At 38.7% G+C, this 16,721-nt stretch overlaps 1 protein-coding gene across 1 annotated transcript in view; it reads left to right on the top strand.

Moving 5' to 3' along the window:
- The window catches only part of plch2a (phospholipase C, eta 2a), a 191,935-nt gene extending 175,219 nt beyond the window's left edge, over positions 1 to 16,716 (top strand). Inside the window, exons 19-23 of the mRNA XM_089119344.1 lie at positions 206 to 290; positions 1,289 to 1,435; positions 1,578 to 1,657; positions 4,994 to 5,324; positions 14,120 to 16,716. Coding sequence (XP_088975470.1) covers positions 206 to 290; positions 1,289 to 1,435; positions 1,578 to 1,657; positions 4,994 to 5,324; positions 14,120 to 15,738 — 2,262 coding nt within the window. The 3' untranslated portion in view covers positions 15,739 to 16,716. The remainder of the gene's footprint in view (positions 1 to 205; positions 291 to 1,288; positions 1,436 to 1,577; positions 1,658 to 4,993; positions 5,325 to 14,119) is intronic.
- Positions 16,717 to 16,721: the final 5 nt, after the last annotated feature.

The raw sequence follows: 16,721 nt of genomic DNA, 5'->3' as shown, positions 1-16,721 counted from the left end.
TTCATTTATTAAGGAAGAAAATGCAGTCATGTAATCAGGCCTTCCCACAGCATGTAATTATTCCCTAAAAATGACACGGGTATGAAGCAAATATGTGAGGAATTATTATCTTGAGATGTTTAAACAGGTACTGTAACCAAATAACAATAGTTGCATAGTTTGATTTTGGGTTGTTTTAAATCTTTTTTAAATGCTTCTTCTTTAGATAATTGACCCATTTGTGGAAGTGGAGATTATTGGTCTACCAGTGGATTGCTGCAAAGAGCAAACCAGAGTGGTTGATGACAACGGTGAGAGAGCAATAACCCATGACAGATTTTATATTATACACACAAACAACACAGTGTGCATTTAACCTTTTAATTGTTGGGGGATTGGTCAGTAAAGTGTCATTAAACTGTGAGGCCATTATTTGGAGTGCTCATTTGTATGTGCCTTTGTTTGGAAGAGGGGAAGATCTCACCTCAAACTTCACTCGGCAACCAAACAATTCAGTAATTCATGAATTCGGTTTACATTTGCATTTATTTTCTGATTCACAGGTGCATATATAAAGCGGCACTGGGATAATTAAAGATAAAAAGAAATAAAGTGACTGAGATTTGAAGTGTTATTTGAAAAGTGCAGGTTTGATTTAGTGGTGGTGTATCGCATCATTTGGAAATTGGAACTTGACAGTATTTTGGATGTTGTCAAATGCAGACTATTAAGGGATATGTAAATGCAATCTTGTAAAGAGATAACCTTCTCGGGGTGTCTGTGTGCAATTGAGATTTGGAAATGGGCTGATTTTTTTTGTTATGGAACACAAATTTTCATGAAGGGCCATCATTTTGGAAGGGATTGTTGAGTAACTGCTCACTCTCGTCTGGGTTATTTTTCATAATGACACCAGGTTAAAAAAAAGAACAACATTGGCCCAAGAATAGAGCCAGGTGGGACCTCAGACTCTATAGGGAACAGGATATTGAAAACGATCTAGAGCTTTTTGTCTAAGAAGGACTCTATATCTGTTGATTAACTGTGTTAAAAACAATGGACAAGTCCATGACAATAACATTTGAGTGTAACAGGTACTCTTGCAAGTTTAAGTTATTCAGCCACTCTGAGGAAAGCAATTTCAGTTGAGTGGCCTATTTTGTCTGTTTTGGGAATGTCAAGCAATTTTGTTTGAGGTGAATGTGAACATTTTGACACCTCCAGTCCAATCCTCTCATCCTTTCCATTATTTCTGCATAAAATAATCCTATTTGATTCTAATACCCCCTCCTCTATCTTTCTTTCTCAGGATTTAATCCTATGTGGGAAGAGACTCTCGTCTTCACTCTTCACATGTCAGAGATTGCTCTTATACGCTTCCTGGTTTGGGATCATGACCCAATTGGCCAAGATTTCATTGGCCAGAGGACCATCGCCTTTAACAGCATGATTCCAGGTACCAATTGAATTATGTATATATATATATTTATTTATATATATTTTTTTCATTAGTCTTATATTTTTTGTCAAGTATTAAGTCCATCATTAATTAAAGTGTACTGCTTATGCCTGATTATCTGTCTATATTTGATTGTCAGGTTACCGGCATGTGTATTTGGAAGGCATGGAGGAAGCTTCCATCTTTGTTCATGTTGCAGTGAATGACATCACCAGTAAGGTGGGCACCTCATGTGGTTAACACTGCTGTGTGCCATGGACCATATCTGGCATTGTTAATCTGCAATTTAAAAAAGACTGTGTTCTGATCATGTGTTTAAAAGACTGTGGGAAAAAGTCTGTTTCTAATATTTATTCTCATTAGGCATTGGACATTAACAGTAAACATGCCATTTTAATAATTTGTTTCAGATTGTCACAATAGGTTCTTAACATAGCTAAATGGTCTCGTAGACAACTGTACTCCATTAAAAAAAATACTAATCCTAATCATTTAAAAAACTATTTTTGTCAAAGTATTTTTATATATTTATAGACTCATATAACATCTATAAAGTACAAAACAGCACCTGAAACTCTTAAAAAAACAAAGTAATTTAGTTTATTTTTAACAAATGATCAATAAAAGGATTTCACAAAATATAGATTATCAATGAATCATGTCAAAATAAATATTATGAGCTGTTTTATTTAAAAATAAATTGTATATGTGGTTTGCTACTTCGTAACCCAAATTGATGATGAGAATCAGATGAAAATCCTGATTTGTGTGATTTTACTACTTTCCAGCAATGAATATTAAACAAACACCATAAACATTAAATAGACAAAAGTCATATATATATTTTTAAAATAGGATAAATATATAGGATATCAGTCAGTAGGAGCTAGCTATAAATATATATAGTAGGAGCTAGCTATATATATATATATATATATAAAGAGAGAAAGAGAGAGAGAGAGAGAGAGAGAGAGAGAGAGAGAGCTATAGCTATTGCTAGTGTCATGATTCCTGTCTTGTATACCCCTGGTCTTGTGTTGACTCTAACAGTATGATATTTCATGTTTCGAGTGAGTCTGATTTTATTGTGGGTGTCGAGGAGGATGAATGCGATATTAATGATGTACCTGTCACTCACACTACCCACAGTAAAAGCAGACCCGCTCTGCAGCAATGCCAGGTTCATATAAAATCCTAGAGTCCAACTAGGATCCCATAAGGGCATGATCAAGCTGAATGTCTCAGATCATTTGTAATGGTGCCAGATGAACAGGTGTAGGATCCAAATGCAGCAAACATTTATTCAAACAAAAAACATAATAAAAGTAAATACTGGCAAAACGGATAAATGCAGACACAAGCAAGAAATGCAAACAAAACATGGTGCAAAGCTCCTACTGACTGATACCAGCAGTCTGAATCTGCAATCCTGTTACCCATTCTGATATGTGTGTGTTTTTCCAATAAATTCCTATAAAAATAATGTTTTCTTCAAGTCAGCTTGGTAACTGGGTTCAATAGTTGTCTTCATTAACATACACTATTTTAATTGTTAATTACCAATATAATTATTAATAACCATTTAAATGGGAGTGATACCTGTATCTACTACCTATTTTTCATGCTATAGAAAAAGGTTTATTGTATGTTAGATTTATCAAATATATCTATATTTGCACCTCTAATGCTATAAAAAGTAATGAGAAAGTTTGTATCTTATTCATACAAAGTGACACATGATGTTGTAAACATGCTCACTGCTTACTTATGCCATGCTTTTGTCCATAATTTGTCCCCTTAACATCCGGCGTCAACAACAAATGTTCTTTGTGTAGTTTGTCTGTTTTTTTCCCCTCTCTCTCTCTCTTTCTCTCTTTCTTACTTCTCTTTCTCTTATGTTTGTGATTTCAGTGCACCCATCTTAGCTGTCTATAGAGGCAGGAAATTATTAGGATCCTCGTTCAAAACTCAGGTGTAGTGAGACCCAATCAGCACCCTGCATGCTCCTTGCAAACCCCTCCCGTTCCCCCCAGTGAGCGGTTAAGCCCTGATTCATTTGCTAGCTTTCACCATGCCAACTCATGCAAAATGAGTTGTGACATAATTGTGACTTCCTTCCTTGGCTGCATTCTCATTGACCCCTAAAGCAGATCCAGTGTCAATATCCATATAGCAGGCGACAGCGTTCACTCCTATTTCACTTAACTCAGGGCATTTAAGGGCAATGATAGGGCTTTGGATGGCTTGTTCGCAGTAATAGAGCTCTCAAGCAGTCCATGAGAGAAATGCGTTGATCTTGGTTTGTGAAGTGCGTTACATCCTCTCTATTCCTATCCATGACTATGAGGGTCTACTATGAGAGCTGGAATTTAGCAGGTAATCCTTTTATTTTAGTCAAAAAATATCTCATGTTCTCAAAAGCTAGCTTGGCGTAACTGTGTGGATTGGCATAAATGCGCTACATTTACTAGCAAATGCATGAAGCTATTTGATGCATTATTAGTGAGGAGATTAGATGGCTGAACTCTCACATGGATCTACTTGAACACGGTTCATGAAATGACACTGGGTGTTATGCAGATCGAGAAATGGCTGTTTATTTTGAGAAAAAAATCGTAAATATCTCTGTAATTATTAACAAAATGTAATACATATTTCAATACATTACTTTTTTATTCCAAACAAGCATTGTTTTAAGAGATAATCCAGTGTCATTTTTTTCATCAGAGATGATTGGACATGAATGTCCTGTCACCTTTCACTTATTCACATTACCACTACAATTTCCCAACATTGTCTGCATCTTCATGTTTAAAGGTCTGTGTTGATCACCCACATTTGTCTGATGATTCTAAATTCTGCTACATCTCTGATCACATTTCTTGTTTAAAATGTCACTGCTTTCTAAAGGTAACACATTTAATACAGGAAGTAGTTGTATTATTTCATAACAGAATTTAACTGACAATTTGTGGATAAATCTTGGCGAATTATCATGTTTCTTAAACTAACAAAACTCATCAAATGATGTTGATCATGTAGCAGGTAAGAAAAAAAGTGTTTTGTTGTGTTTTGTGTCTCTATTCTATACTGTAAAAAGCTTAAACCAACCCTGCGTCATTTCATCTGCGTCATAAGACAAAGTAGATTGAATAAGTCATTGCCTTTTGATGCATTTGGGAACGCAGCCCTCATTTCTACTTGTCAGACTGGTCTGATTTGATGGCTTTAGAAGGACACTGGAACTTGCCAGTTGGTTAGGCTTGGCAGGGCTGAGTGGCCACCTAAGGACCAGCAAACAACCTTTAAACTGGTTTAAGCTATTTTCCCAGCTGGGCAGAAGTCAAAAGTGGTTTGGTAAACATATTTTGTTTGGTTAATAAGTTGGAAGACTTATTACTAATTGTGAAGGGTTATTAAAAGAGTAGCCCCCCATATATTTTAAATTGTAAACAATTCAGTGACCGCCTAGTTATTTGTTATAGTGTTTAGTTGACTCCACAAGTCATCTATTAGATTCATATTGCCTACCCATTTTCTGATTTCCCATTGCAGGCTCGAGCAGTCAGTGGTATAAAAGGACTGTTTCACAGAAACCCAAAGCAGTCGTCTCTCGACAGCCATGCTGCTGCTCTGCTCAAACGTAAGACTACCTTCGGTGCTCACCTCCTGCGCCGCACAGCCAGTGCCCCCACCAAGGGCCAACCCAAAGTCAAGAGGGGCTTCCCTGATATCTCCATTGACACAAAAGATTGCAGCTCGGAGGGTGCCAGTGAGGAGCGAGAATCGGAAGAGGGGCCACTTGTCCACCACAATGGAGATAGCGCATCTGGCAAATCATGGGGTCATGGCACCAACGGGCAGCTTCACCCTGACGACAGTAAAGGTAAGAGTACTTTCTTTTGTCCTGAGCCCCGTGCCACACCTTACAGAAACAGGGGTGCAGTGAGCGAACCTCTGAAGCGAGCCAACAAGTTGCGACTCCAGGATCCACTGGATGAGAAGCCGGGTGTGTTTGCACGTGTTGCTATCAACAGCTACGGGCGGATTGGGATGACTTCCAATTGCATTAAGTGTGCAATTGGTTCCAAGGAGAGTCCTGAATTGGACAGGAAGGATACAAGCACCTTCATCCAATGCACTCCTGCTCCCATTAGACCTGAAAGGGCATCTCGGTCTCCAACAGCTTCCAGACAAGTTCAGCCAGAACCCATACTCAAACCACAAGTCTTGGCCCAAACCGACTCAAAGCCCAAATCAGACCCCCATGCTCTACCGAAGCCTGTACCCTTACCTAGATCAAGGGCAAAGCTCCGGCAAACATTGGCTGCACAACCCCTTCACCCCACTGAAGACCTAACTGTCAGAAATGCTCGCTCGTGTAGCGTTCCACGTCGATTCTTTCAGTCCCCATGCACCCCACCTCCTCCAATTCCAGACAACAAAAGTAGCCTTTGTCGGCAATGCCCGGCCCCACCCAACTATGGCAGCAACTACAGCGAGACTAGATCTGTTAGTGACGCAAAGAGATTGTCTGACAGTGACTCTAGCAGCTGTGATAGTTTGACCGGCCTTGATCTGCCCACCCTCTTTCCACCACGGGGAATGGAGAACCGGAAGCGGGCCGCGGGGACACTGCAGCGTGAGATGAATGCTCTCTTTGCCCAGAAAATGGACGAGATCCGCAGTAAATCCCCCCTGTTTTTCGCTGGTAAGGTCTACACAGTTAGATGGATCTTCAGTTTTAGAATGTCCCAGTGCCTCAGTAATGTAGATTTCATTAGGTTGTGATGGAACCCAACAAATACCCTCCAAAGACCTTGCAGGTGGTGTGCATCTCATTGAAGGCTCATCTCCACTGTGCAATGTCATCAATGAGAACCTATCACAGTATTTTAAGAATTACTCTTGGATATTGTTTTATTGTGCTGTTGCCCAACATTACCTTTTAGTGTTTGTGTCCTTAAATATCCTAAAACCAGATTTTCAGGCAAGACAGTGGGGTCAAAACTCACTAGCTGACACAAAAAGGCATTCATCAATGTTTCTTTGTGATTTTGAAGTAATTGGTTTGTGAAATGATCGTGGAGCAAGGTTTTGCCAACATTGGCATTAATTACTGTGATATGTGATCCATAATTCCCTTCGTAAAACTTCATTAGCTTTTTGACCTGATAACAACATAGCACTCCTTAAAGGGTTAGTTCACTCAAAAATTTAAATTAGCCCATGATTTACCCAACCTCAAGTCATCCTAGGTGTATATGATTTCTTCTTTTAAGACGAATACAATCAGAGTTATATTAAAAAATGTCCTGGATTTTCAAAGCTTTATAATTGCAGTGAATTGCTGCTTCTGTTTTTAAGTCCATAAAAGTGCATCTATCCATCATAGAAGTGCTCCACATGGCTCAGAGGGGTTAATAAAGGCCTTCTGAACTAGTCAAACGATCAGTTTGTGTATAAAAAAAAAATCCATATTTCAAAACTTTATAAAGTAAGATAACTAGCTTTAGGCAGAACGAACATACAATACAGATTCCAGTTAAGTCTAAGCGCAACTTATGCAAGTAATGCAACGTACTGCTGATATTTACGCTACGCCATGATGCACCACCCTACTTCCGACGCCACAAGTTGTGCGCATGATGAAACCCGTTGGGCTTTGATTATGAGGCGTGTCTCAACCGAACCAGGAAAAAAAATCCCTGCACTCAATTGGATAGTCGGTAAATCTACAACCAATCAGGGGTGCGTTTCCTGTACAATGACGTAGTTCGCTGATTCACTACCATAGTACGATGCATCATTGGAAAAATCAACTAGCTAGTCACGACTGTTTCCCAAAACCCACTGTCGCAAAGTATCGTTCAACCACGTTGGTTTCGCACGTGGTGGAGTAATAACTACCTTTAATGAAACTGTTTGAGATCCAATTAACGCTAGATTTGTTTTATATAAATTACAGACATGTCATCTGAGGACTATTTCTAATTGTTCTCAGTTGTTTTGCTTTATTACCATACTCAATATTTGGCTCGTTCTTACATAGTAGAGCACGTTCGCACATGCGCACTCTTCAAACACGTTACTTCAAATCTTTTGACAAACTAAAAGACATAAATTCCATTTATGTATTCTAAATAAAAGACATTGGTTGTACTGAATGTCAGCTTGCTTATTTTGCTCAAGATAAGGATTTATTATGTCCAAATGTGATACAATATAGAAACGATGCCTCTAACCACAGGTCGAGAGCTGTCGTTCAAACCACCCAATTTTGCGATGCTGTTTGCGAATGTTCGCTGGAACGATGGTTTCGGGAAACACCGACTCGTTGAACTATGCTGATAACGACGGAACTTGCGACCATAGTTGGCAAACGATGCTTTCGGGAAACGCACCCCAGAGCAACGCAGTAAGTCAACTCCTTTGCATAGCGCAGTTTTCAACTACAGAACTTACTAATTTTAGATTAGAAGTTAAATAACGATTGTTGCTTCTTTTACTTACATCTCCATGATGAGTGCGACCAAAGGAGAAACCACAACGATCACAGGCTTTTCATTACGTCCCATCTTCTTAGCGACCGTCAGAGCCAGCTAATAAGTTACACTTTTCCCGAATCATGTAGGAAGGACGCCAAAAATATCTTTCCGATCGACAAATGCCTTGATTGCAGTTCTCTGTTTGTCTATTAAAATGAATGCGCTGTCGATTTATTTCACAAAAGAGGCGACAGCGGAATCTATACATCTCAATTCTCCAGCTGCAGTCATCTCTGAGGAAAACCAGTTAAACGCTCTTTGATAATGTGATGATTACGTCCTTGCAGATCTCCTGTCCATCATCGTATAAAGCCCGCCCTGGCAATTTGATTGGCCCGAACTTTTCTTGTCTGATCATAATTACTCCTCAATGGATCGAGTCCAGACCGAACTTCCCGACCAAAAAATGTTGTGGGCGGAGTTCGGGCTGGCATCCAGGCTATATATGAATATTTTTCTTACACAAACTCATTGCTTCACTTTTAGCAGGCCTTTATTAACCATGCGGAGCCATGTGGAGCACTTTTATTATAGATAGATGCCTTTTTATGGACTTCAAAACAGAAACAGTAATTCGCTACCATTATAAAGTTTGGAAGAGCCAAGAAACTTTTTAATAGAACTCTGATTGTATTAGTCTGAAAAAAGAATGTCATAAATACCTTGGATGACTTAAAGGGAGAGTAAATCATAGGCTAATAAAATTTTTTAGGTGAACTATCCCTTTAAAGGGTCACTCCACCTCTGGAAAGATGAATGTGTATTTAAAATGGGTAATTTATGTAGAAGAAATGTGAAATTATTTTCGAATTTGGAGCTCTCTAGACTGAGAAAAGCCAGAAAATGTATTTTTGGCTTATGTGGATGAAAGACAACAACTCCCTGAATGCACTTGCTTCGCTGCCCTAGGAGGCCATGTCTACCGGTAACAGAGCACAGTAGGAAAAACAACAGTCTAAGCTACTAGTGAGTCTCTGTGATGAGTCTGCCCGAAAATGTGTTTCGAGATCGCCCAAAATCGGCTTTTGCGTTCAACAGTCACCATTCATTATGTTTACCGTGGCGAGCGGGACGAGTGAGGGCCGCGGGAGAACGGCGCGAGGCCGGTGGCGTGATTACCAATGCGCGACACCTGTGAGACGCAAGTGACCTCACACAGAGGAGCGGGGATTTTCTCAGCAATGTTAAAACGCTCATCAACCGATCACTTTTTAAGCGTAGATGTAAACACTACATTCAGATTCACCAATCAGAATGAATTCAGCTAGATTGAAACAAAAGCTGTGCATGTAAACAATGAATGTTAAAGTTACTACTCAGCTTTCTCCACAGAACAAGAGCCTGATAGCTTAGCTTCCAAAAAAAAATAGATGGCTGACACTATGTGTAATCCCAATCCTCCATAATGCATCCGTCTGCGTATTCAGTACCTTCGTCCATATTTTCAAAGAGTTTCTGCTGGTGAAATCAAACGCACTGGCACTGATCTGTGATAGGTTTGTTAGCGCATTAGGTCCAACCCCCTATAACTGGGTTTCTAACAATGGAAAGCTTAATGCAAATGGGTGGAGTGTCCCTTTAAGGAGGAAAATTAGTTTTTCTTATATTTCAATCAGATTGAATAGAGAGCAATTACTGTAGGATAACTCCCTAATGTCTCAGATTTGCCAAGATAGCAAAGTCTGCAATCAGGTTGTAATTATTTATGTATTTATTTATTTATTAGACAAAGATAATTTGATATTAACTTAAATGACAATTCCGCTAAATATTCTTAGCTATAAAAGAGCAAACTTTGAGCAATAACAATTTTGTCTGGGATCTCCTTACTGGGCTCCCCAAGGTCATGGTTAATCTCAAAATATTTTAGGGGAATTTTAAAATGGTGAGTTCCAGGCCTGAAAAGTTCTTGGAAACTAATGAAATTGAATAAAATAATAACAACTAAAATGTATATAGTGGATAAAATTATTATATATTTCTCATATGCCATTTGTGTATGTGTAAAATTGAAATTCACTGATCAAAAGATGTGGTAACACTACTGGCAAATCTGACTGTACATGATTCATTGTATACATTTATTTATCTAATAATGCAGCCAAGTTACTGATGGTAGTGCTGTCACAAGACTGTGAGAGTCACAAGAATCTTATATAAGTATGTACTGTACTGTATATACACGTGATTTCTAGACCTGCCCCAGTTGCAACACCAAGCATCTGGTTTGCGTTTGCTGGTTGGTTGGTCTGTCCCATGCACTTGAGCAAATACAAACCAGATGTTTGGTGTTATCCACTGGGGCAGGACTATAAATCACGGGTTTTCTGTATGTGGAATATTGACTATAGCTATGTTCTTGCATATTGATGTGTGAGCTGGGGGAGTGGGATTTATCATATGATTTATGAACGAGAGGGTGCAGCTGTGTTTTCTTATTCCTAAAGGTATCACACACATCCTCGTGTAGGTTCTCAGCTCCTTGTGATGTTTGTGCTAACCTTCTTAGTCCTTACAACTAATTAGATCTCCAAACATTAACCTTACAATGCCCTCCTTATTGTGTATCTATCTATGGGTATCTTACAGAGCATTCATGTTGTGTCAGTGCATTTTCCTGGTGTACCATCTCCTTTTTTTTACTACACTGAGTCCTTCTGTTTCATTCTGCACTTCTCCTGTTAAAATGCCTGTTTGTTCCTTCCTTCTTGCATGCTTTCTATCCTTAGTGCAAAACTGAGGGACTGGCCAATTGCAGGTAAAATACTTTACAGTTTTTTGCTTAAGCAATTTAACATTGATTTCATCATGATGTGTTATATTCACCATACATTGAATTTTAGCGTGAATGACATGACTACTGTATGTGATTTTGTTACGCAGTTTCAAAAAATGTGCCAAAAACTGCTTTACTTGATGTTGAGCATTTCTGTTAACCTATGACATATTTGCCTGCTATTCCTTGGTCTGTCTGCCTGTTGTTGTTTCTTTTTTTCTTTTTTTTTGGTCAAAAAAAAAAAAAAAATGTGCCAAAAACAAATTTCCCTCTGGGGGACACATAAAGTATTATCATCATTATCATACATTTTACAGCAAACTTCAATACATAACTCACATTCTTTACATTATATGATGATCAAATCAAGCAACTTGTTGAGGAAAGGTCTGCTATTATTTGATGAAACAGATTGGGCTTCGTATATTTATATATTTGCATTTGGGCTTAAAGATTTTTTGGTAACACTTTACAATAAGGTTTATTAGTTAACATTAGTTAGTTAACATGAACTAAGAATGAACAATACTTTTTAAGTATTGTTACTTTATAAAAAAACATTTATAAATCTTAGTTAAAGGGGTCATGAATGAACTGGCTTTTTAAATTTTATTATATTGTTGTCTGAGGTCAACTTATGACCTTCGCTTGGTTTTTAACATCAAAATGAATAAGTAATAAGCTATTTTCTACCCTAGTTTTGAGCCTAGCTGAAAAACGCTCGGTTTATGGGCGTCTCGCACTGAAGACTTGGAAGTAAACGCCCACTGCTGTGAGTGGGTAACAGTTTTGCATATTATAATGAGTTTCAACTCACTCGTCGGTTCCGGTCGGTGCACGTGGGGGAAATTGTTTTGAAAACGTCCAACGTTGTAAAATGGCAACCAGAATGATTCGCCCATACATGTTTGACCCAGAGTCCATGTGTTGCACATTTCCTGTCAGATCCAATATAGACGGCACAGCACCGTTCTTTACTCTTAAACTGTCTGCAAATCCAGTCTTGTTTACAAAACAATCCTCAGTGAAATGAAGAGAACAGACGGACAGTGTTTTTCCTCATCAGCTGGAACGTCATTAAAAATAAAGTTTATCATGCAGTCCTATTGGAATCCAGAGGAAGCTTATCTTGTCTTCTTCCACAACCAGGCACTGCACAATATTTTGTATTGCTCAGTAGCTCGATCCGGTTTGTCATCACGAGGTAGGCCTCTATGTTATTTAGCTGTGCTGTAATGTAATGTGCGAATCGGTGGGCGGGGCGACCCGATTCGTTAAAAACGAGTCGTTTGCTGAGGCTGGTGTCAATAAAAGCTTTTATTGAACTAACAAGGAGAGTTTTCAGTTCTGAAACTTACAGGATATTCTTATAATATGATGACCACTTGAATGTCAAAAGCTCAAGGAAAATTTGATTTCTCCGTTCATCAACCCTTTAATATTAATTTCAACATTTATAATACATTATTAAAATAGTTAATGCACTGTGAACTAATATGAACAAACAATTAACAGCTGTATTTTTATTAACTAATATTAACAAAGATGAATAAATACTGTAACAAATGAATTCATTGCTAGTTCATGTTAGTTAATACATTAAAGGATTAGTTCACTTTTGAAAAAACTTTTGCTGATAATTTACTCACCCCCATGTCATCCAAGATGTCCATGTCATTCTTTCTTCAGTCGAAAAGAAATGAAGGTTTTTGATGAAAACATTCCAGGATTTTTCTCCATATAATGGACTTCAATGGGAACCGGATGGTTCAAGTATCAAAAGACGGTTAATAACTGTTTCAGATGCAGCTTCAAATGTCTTTAAACGACACCAGACGATGAATAAGGGTCTAATCATGCGAAACGATCGGTTATTTCAAAACTTATTCCAAAAATGTAACTTTTCTAAGGACAAATGCTAGCCTTGCTATATTCTCTGAGGCGCGTTTGCAACGTCACGTAATACGTAATTACGTTCAAAAGGTCACGGGTGACGTAGCCGGAAGTACAGAATCAAAATCGTCTGACATCGTTGTTTTTCCTTTTAATTCCTTTTTTTGTAAACGGTGTTTGAGTTAGTTTGCACGTTCAACCTATGCGTTCAACTTGTAAACACTGACTCTGTACTTTCGGCTACGTCGCCCGTGACCTTTTGAACGTAATTACATAATACGTGACGTTGCAAACGCGCCTCACAGAATATAGCAAGGCTAGCATTTGTCCTTAGAAAAGTTACATTTTTGGAATAAGTTTTGAAATAACCGATCGCTTCGCATGATAAGACCCTTATTCATCGTCTGATCGTTTAAAGACATTTGAAGCTGCATCTGAAACAGTTATGAACCGTCTTTTGATACTTGAACCATCCGGTTCCCATTGAAGTCCATTATATGGAGAAAAATCCTGGAATGTTTTCATCAAAAACCTAAATTTCTTTTCGACTGAGGAAAGAAAGACATGGACATCTTGGATGACATGGGGGTGAGTAAATTATCAGCAAAAGTTTTTTCAAAAGTGAACTAATCCTTTAACTAATGTTATCTAATGAACTAATGAAGTGTTACTGATTTTTTTTAAATTAGTATTTTAACGTTGATCATCTGTGACAGATGAATTTGCATGAGAATAAAATTGACTTAATATAAAGCCCAGAAACATTTCCATTTACAAATGCACTGGTCACTTATATTTTGTTTGAACAGTGGAAGTAATACAGTGAAAATCTGGTGTAACTTTCCTGCATGCCCAGCCTTTGTTCTGTATAATAACAAGATGTTTTCTTGCGCATTCAATTTTTCATCACCCACACAGTCATATATACACACCAAATATAATTTTTTATTATTTTTTTATACATGTATTGTTTTGTCAGTTTCTTTTAAATCATTGTATAATTTGTTTTTTATTTAAAAACAAACGTTTGTGTCTAAATATTTGGTTTTGTTGAATTGCGCTTAAAGCTGAAGTGTGTATTTTTTAAATGATAATAGATAGAAGAGTTTTTTTAAAAAAAGTGCAAATACTATACCACATCTCTGTGGGTCTATCAAAACATTACTCTTAAACCGCAACATTGGCTCAACCAATTGCGTTAATTTTAAGGCTGGTCTATGTTTTATCTGACCAATTACATAAATGACACACTTCAACTTTTAGTTCTTTCCTTTTTTGTTTTGCAGTCAGAAATGTGCATTATTCCATTCATGAGCAAAACCGAATGTTGTTAGTCTTGTTTGACATTCATGATATATTTTATGCAGTGTCATTGTGTGTGTGTTTTTTTTTTTCTTATCTCTAACAGTATTTTGAGTGTCCTTATTCATATCTAATATGTTTCTGCTTGTTATGTGCTTCCAGAAAATTCTGAACTGCAGAGTCCAACTCCACCTCCAAACACCTCATGTCTGGAATCCATTACTGAGCAATTTCAGGAGAACACCCCTTTGACTTCAACACAAAGTCCCCTGGATACCTCACCACGTTGTCTCTCCACAACATTGTCTTCACCATTCTCAGCAATAACAACATCTTCCAATGGGGAAAATCCTAGCACTATGAAAAATAATGTGGACATTCTGAAATCATTTGCACTAACCGAGTGTATTGGTCCATCCAGCATCAGAGGCAAGGATTCTTGGAACAGCCAAATCAACTCTTCACTTTCCACAAATTACCTTGACATTGGATGTGATACTCCCCCTCTACCAGACCAGACAGATGGTGAGGTTGTGCAAAAAGCAGACATTAACCCCAACATAGTTGAAATAAAAAGAGGACAGTCTCTAGAGATAGATGCTGTGAAAGCAACAACTGTTATTCAGAGCTCTCAAAAGATTCAGGCGTTGAAGGGGGTGTTTGACAGAGACATTGGACGAAGCCTGCAAACAGGACTGAGGACCCCTGTCAGAAGAACCAAAAGCGAAGGACAAATGAAGGCGGTAAAAAAAGCAGACGGCCCATCAGTGGTCCCCGAAGTCTCGATTGACGCCACTTTAAATGACAGGCTCTGGAGCAAACTTGACCCCAGCAGCCATCGGGATAGTGTGTCATCGTCTTCCAGCATTTCATCCAATGACACTGTGATTGATTTGTCCTTGCCCAACCTTTCCAGGAAAAGCCTTACCTGTCTTAGTGCTGCCCGCGACTACTCGGACAACCAGGTATCGTTGCCCAGCAGGACCAACCAGCCTCGGTCAACCGTCGTGGCATGCAGCGTCTCACGCGTCACCAAGAGCAAGTCCAACCCCAATCTACGAGATGGTCAGATGTGCGAGCCAGAGGACGAGTTACAGCCAAGGCCTCTGGTGGCCGAGAAAGACCCTAGCCGGCTCATGCAGAGGCGCCACACGTGGAGCAGGTTGTACATGGAGGGCTTAAAGCAGTCATCAACGCTTGCTGCTGCTGCTGCTGCTGTCTCCAAGAGGTCAACCACCCCCTCAACAAAAGACATGGACAGCAACTCAAAATCCAAAAGTCTCGGAGATCTCACTTCAGATGATATTGTCTGTAATTTCGATAGCAAGTATCGCAGCATTAGTCGCAGTTTCATTGTGAGGCCAAGCCGGCATCAAGGGAAAACTCTGAGAAAACCCCCGAATGACCTAACAGAGCAGCTCAAACAGCTCACCGATGTGGAACCCCTTACAAGCAAAGACTTTGCTCAGAGCAGGACCGATTCGGAAGTGGGACAGGAAGAAGAGGAGATGCCCTCTTTGCGGAGGAGTTCCTCACGGAGCCAGAGTCGGGTGAGATACATTGCTAACCGTGCCAGGCAGGCCCAAGAGAGGCAGCGGCTACAAAGCCTGACCAGGACATCTGGGAGCCCCATCGAGGAGCGTGGCAATCCTGAAGGAGCTTGTAGTGTACCCCACAGTCCTTGTGCAAGCTTGGATCTTTTGAGCCAGCTTCCACCAGGACCGCCCCAACAAAGCCCCTTGAGCCCAGACAACGAGGTCTTCTTTATGCTTAAGCTGTAAAAGGATGAAAGTGTGGTTGAGTGTTTTGTGGGAAGCAAATGGACACAAGATGGCCACCCCCCACCTCTCAATCATTCAGATACTCCTGTGGATATGTTGAGCAGTCAAACATTTCTTATGTGCACTTACTGTAACACCTTCCATTTGTGGCTTGATGAAAAAAGTTAAAAGCACACACTTTTTTTAATGTCCGTTGTTGACCTATACTCCCAACCCTGTAAAATGAGCCGTTAAATGGGATGCGATGCTAGGTTTTAAACTTTAAATTGGATGCAACCGTTTGCTAGTTTATTTGTAAATGTGCATGCATTTATTGGAAAAAAAGCCAAAGGTGTAAAACCAGAGGATATTTTTTTTTTTCTGGTGTATAAAAATATACAAGGTTGCATATAGAAATGATTACATAAAAAACAATCTAAATTTAGATTATGCCTGTGGCATTTGTGGTACTGTAATACTATTTCTTTTATGTTTGTTTGTATTTTAAGATGCAACAATGCAGCAATAGATAAAAAATGTAAGCACTACTGATTCACCACAATAATTCCCTGGATTAAAGGGGTCGTAAAATGCAGTTTCAGATGTGTATATTATGTTTCTCTAAGTTTGTCAACTTTTTTGCACAAAAAAGGTCTAATATTTATAAAAGATTTTCTATACTCATTTTCACTTTCTGTAAAAAAACACTCATTTGTCGTATTACAAAAGAATCTATAAGTTTAAAGTCCCCCTGTGGTGAAAATCAAGTTTTTAAAGGGATACTCCAGTGTTTTTTTTTTTTGTTTTTTTTTTGGAAATAGGCTCATTTTACAACTCCCCCAGAGTTAAACAGTTGAGTTTTACCGTTTTCGAATGTATTCAGATGATTTTTTGATATTTAGAAGAACATCAGTAACCAGACAGTTTCTGGTCCCATTGACTTCTATAGTATTTTTTTTTCCTACTATGGAAGTCAGTGAGACCAGATACTGTCTGGTTACTGA

This window comes from Pimephales promelas, chromosome 14 (genome assembly GCF_988280905.1).
Source record: "Pimephales promelas chromosome 14, fPimPro1.hap1.1, whole genome shotgun sequence".
NCBI lineage: Eukaryota > Metazoa > Chordata > Actinopteri > Cypriniformes > Leuciscidae > Pimephales > Pimephales promelas.
This window is presented reverse-complemented; position numbering and strand designations above follow the sequence as displayed.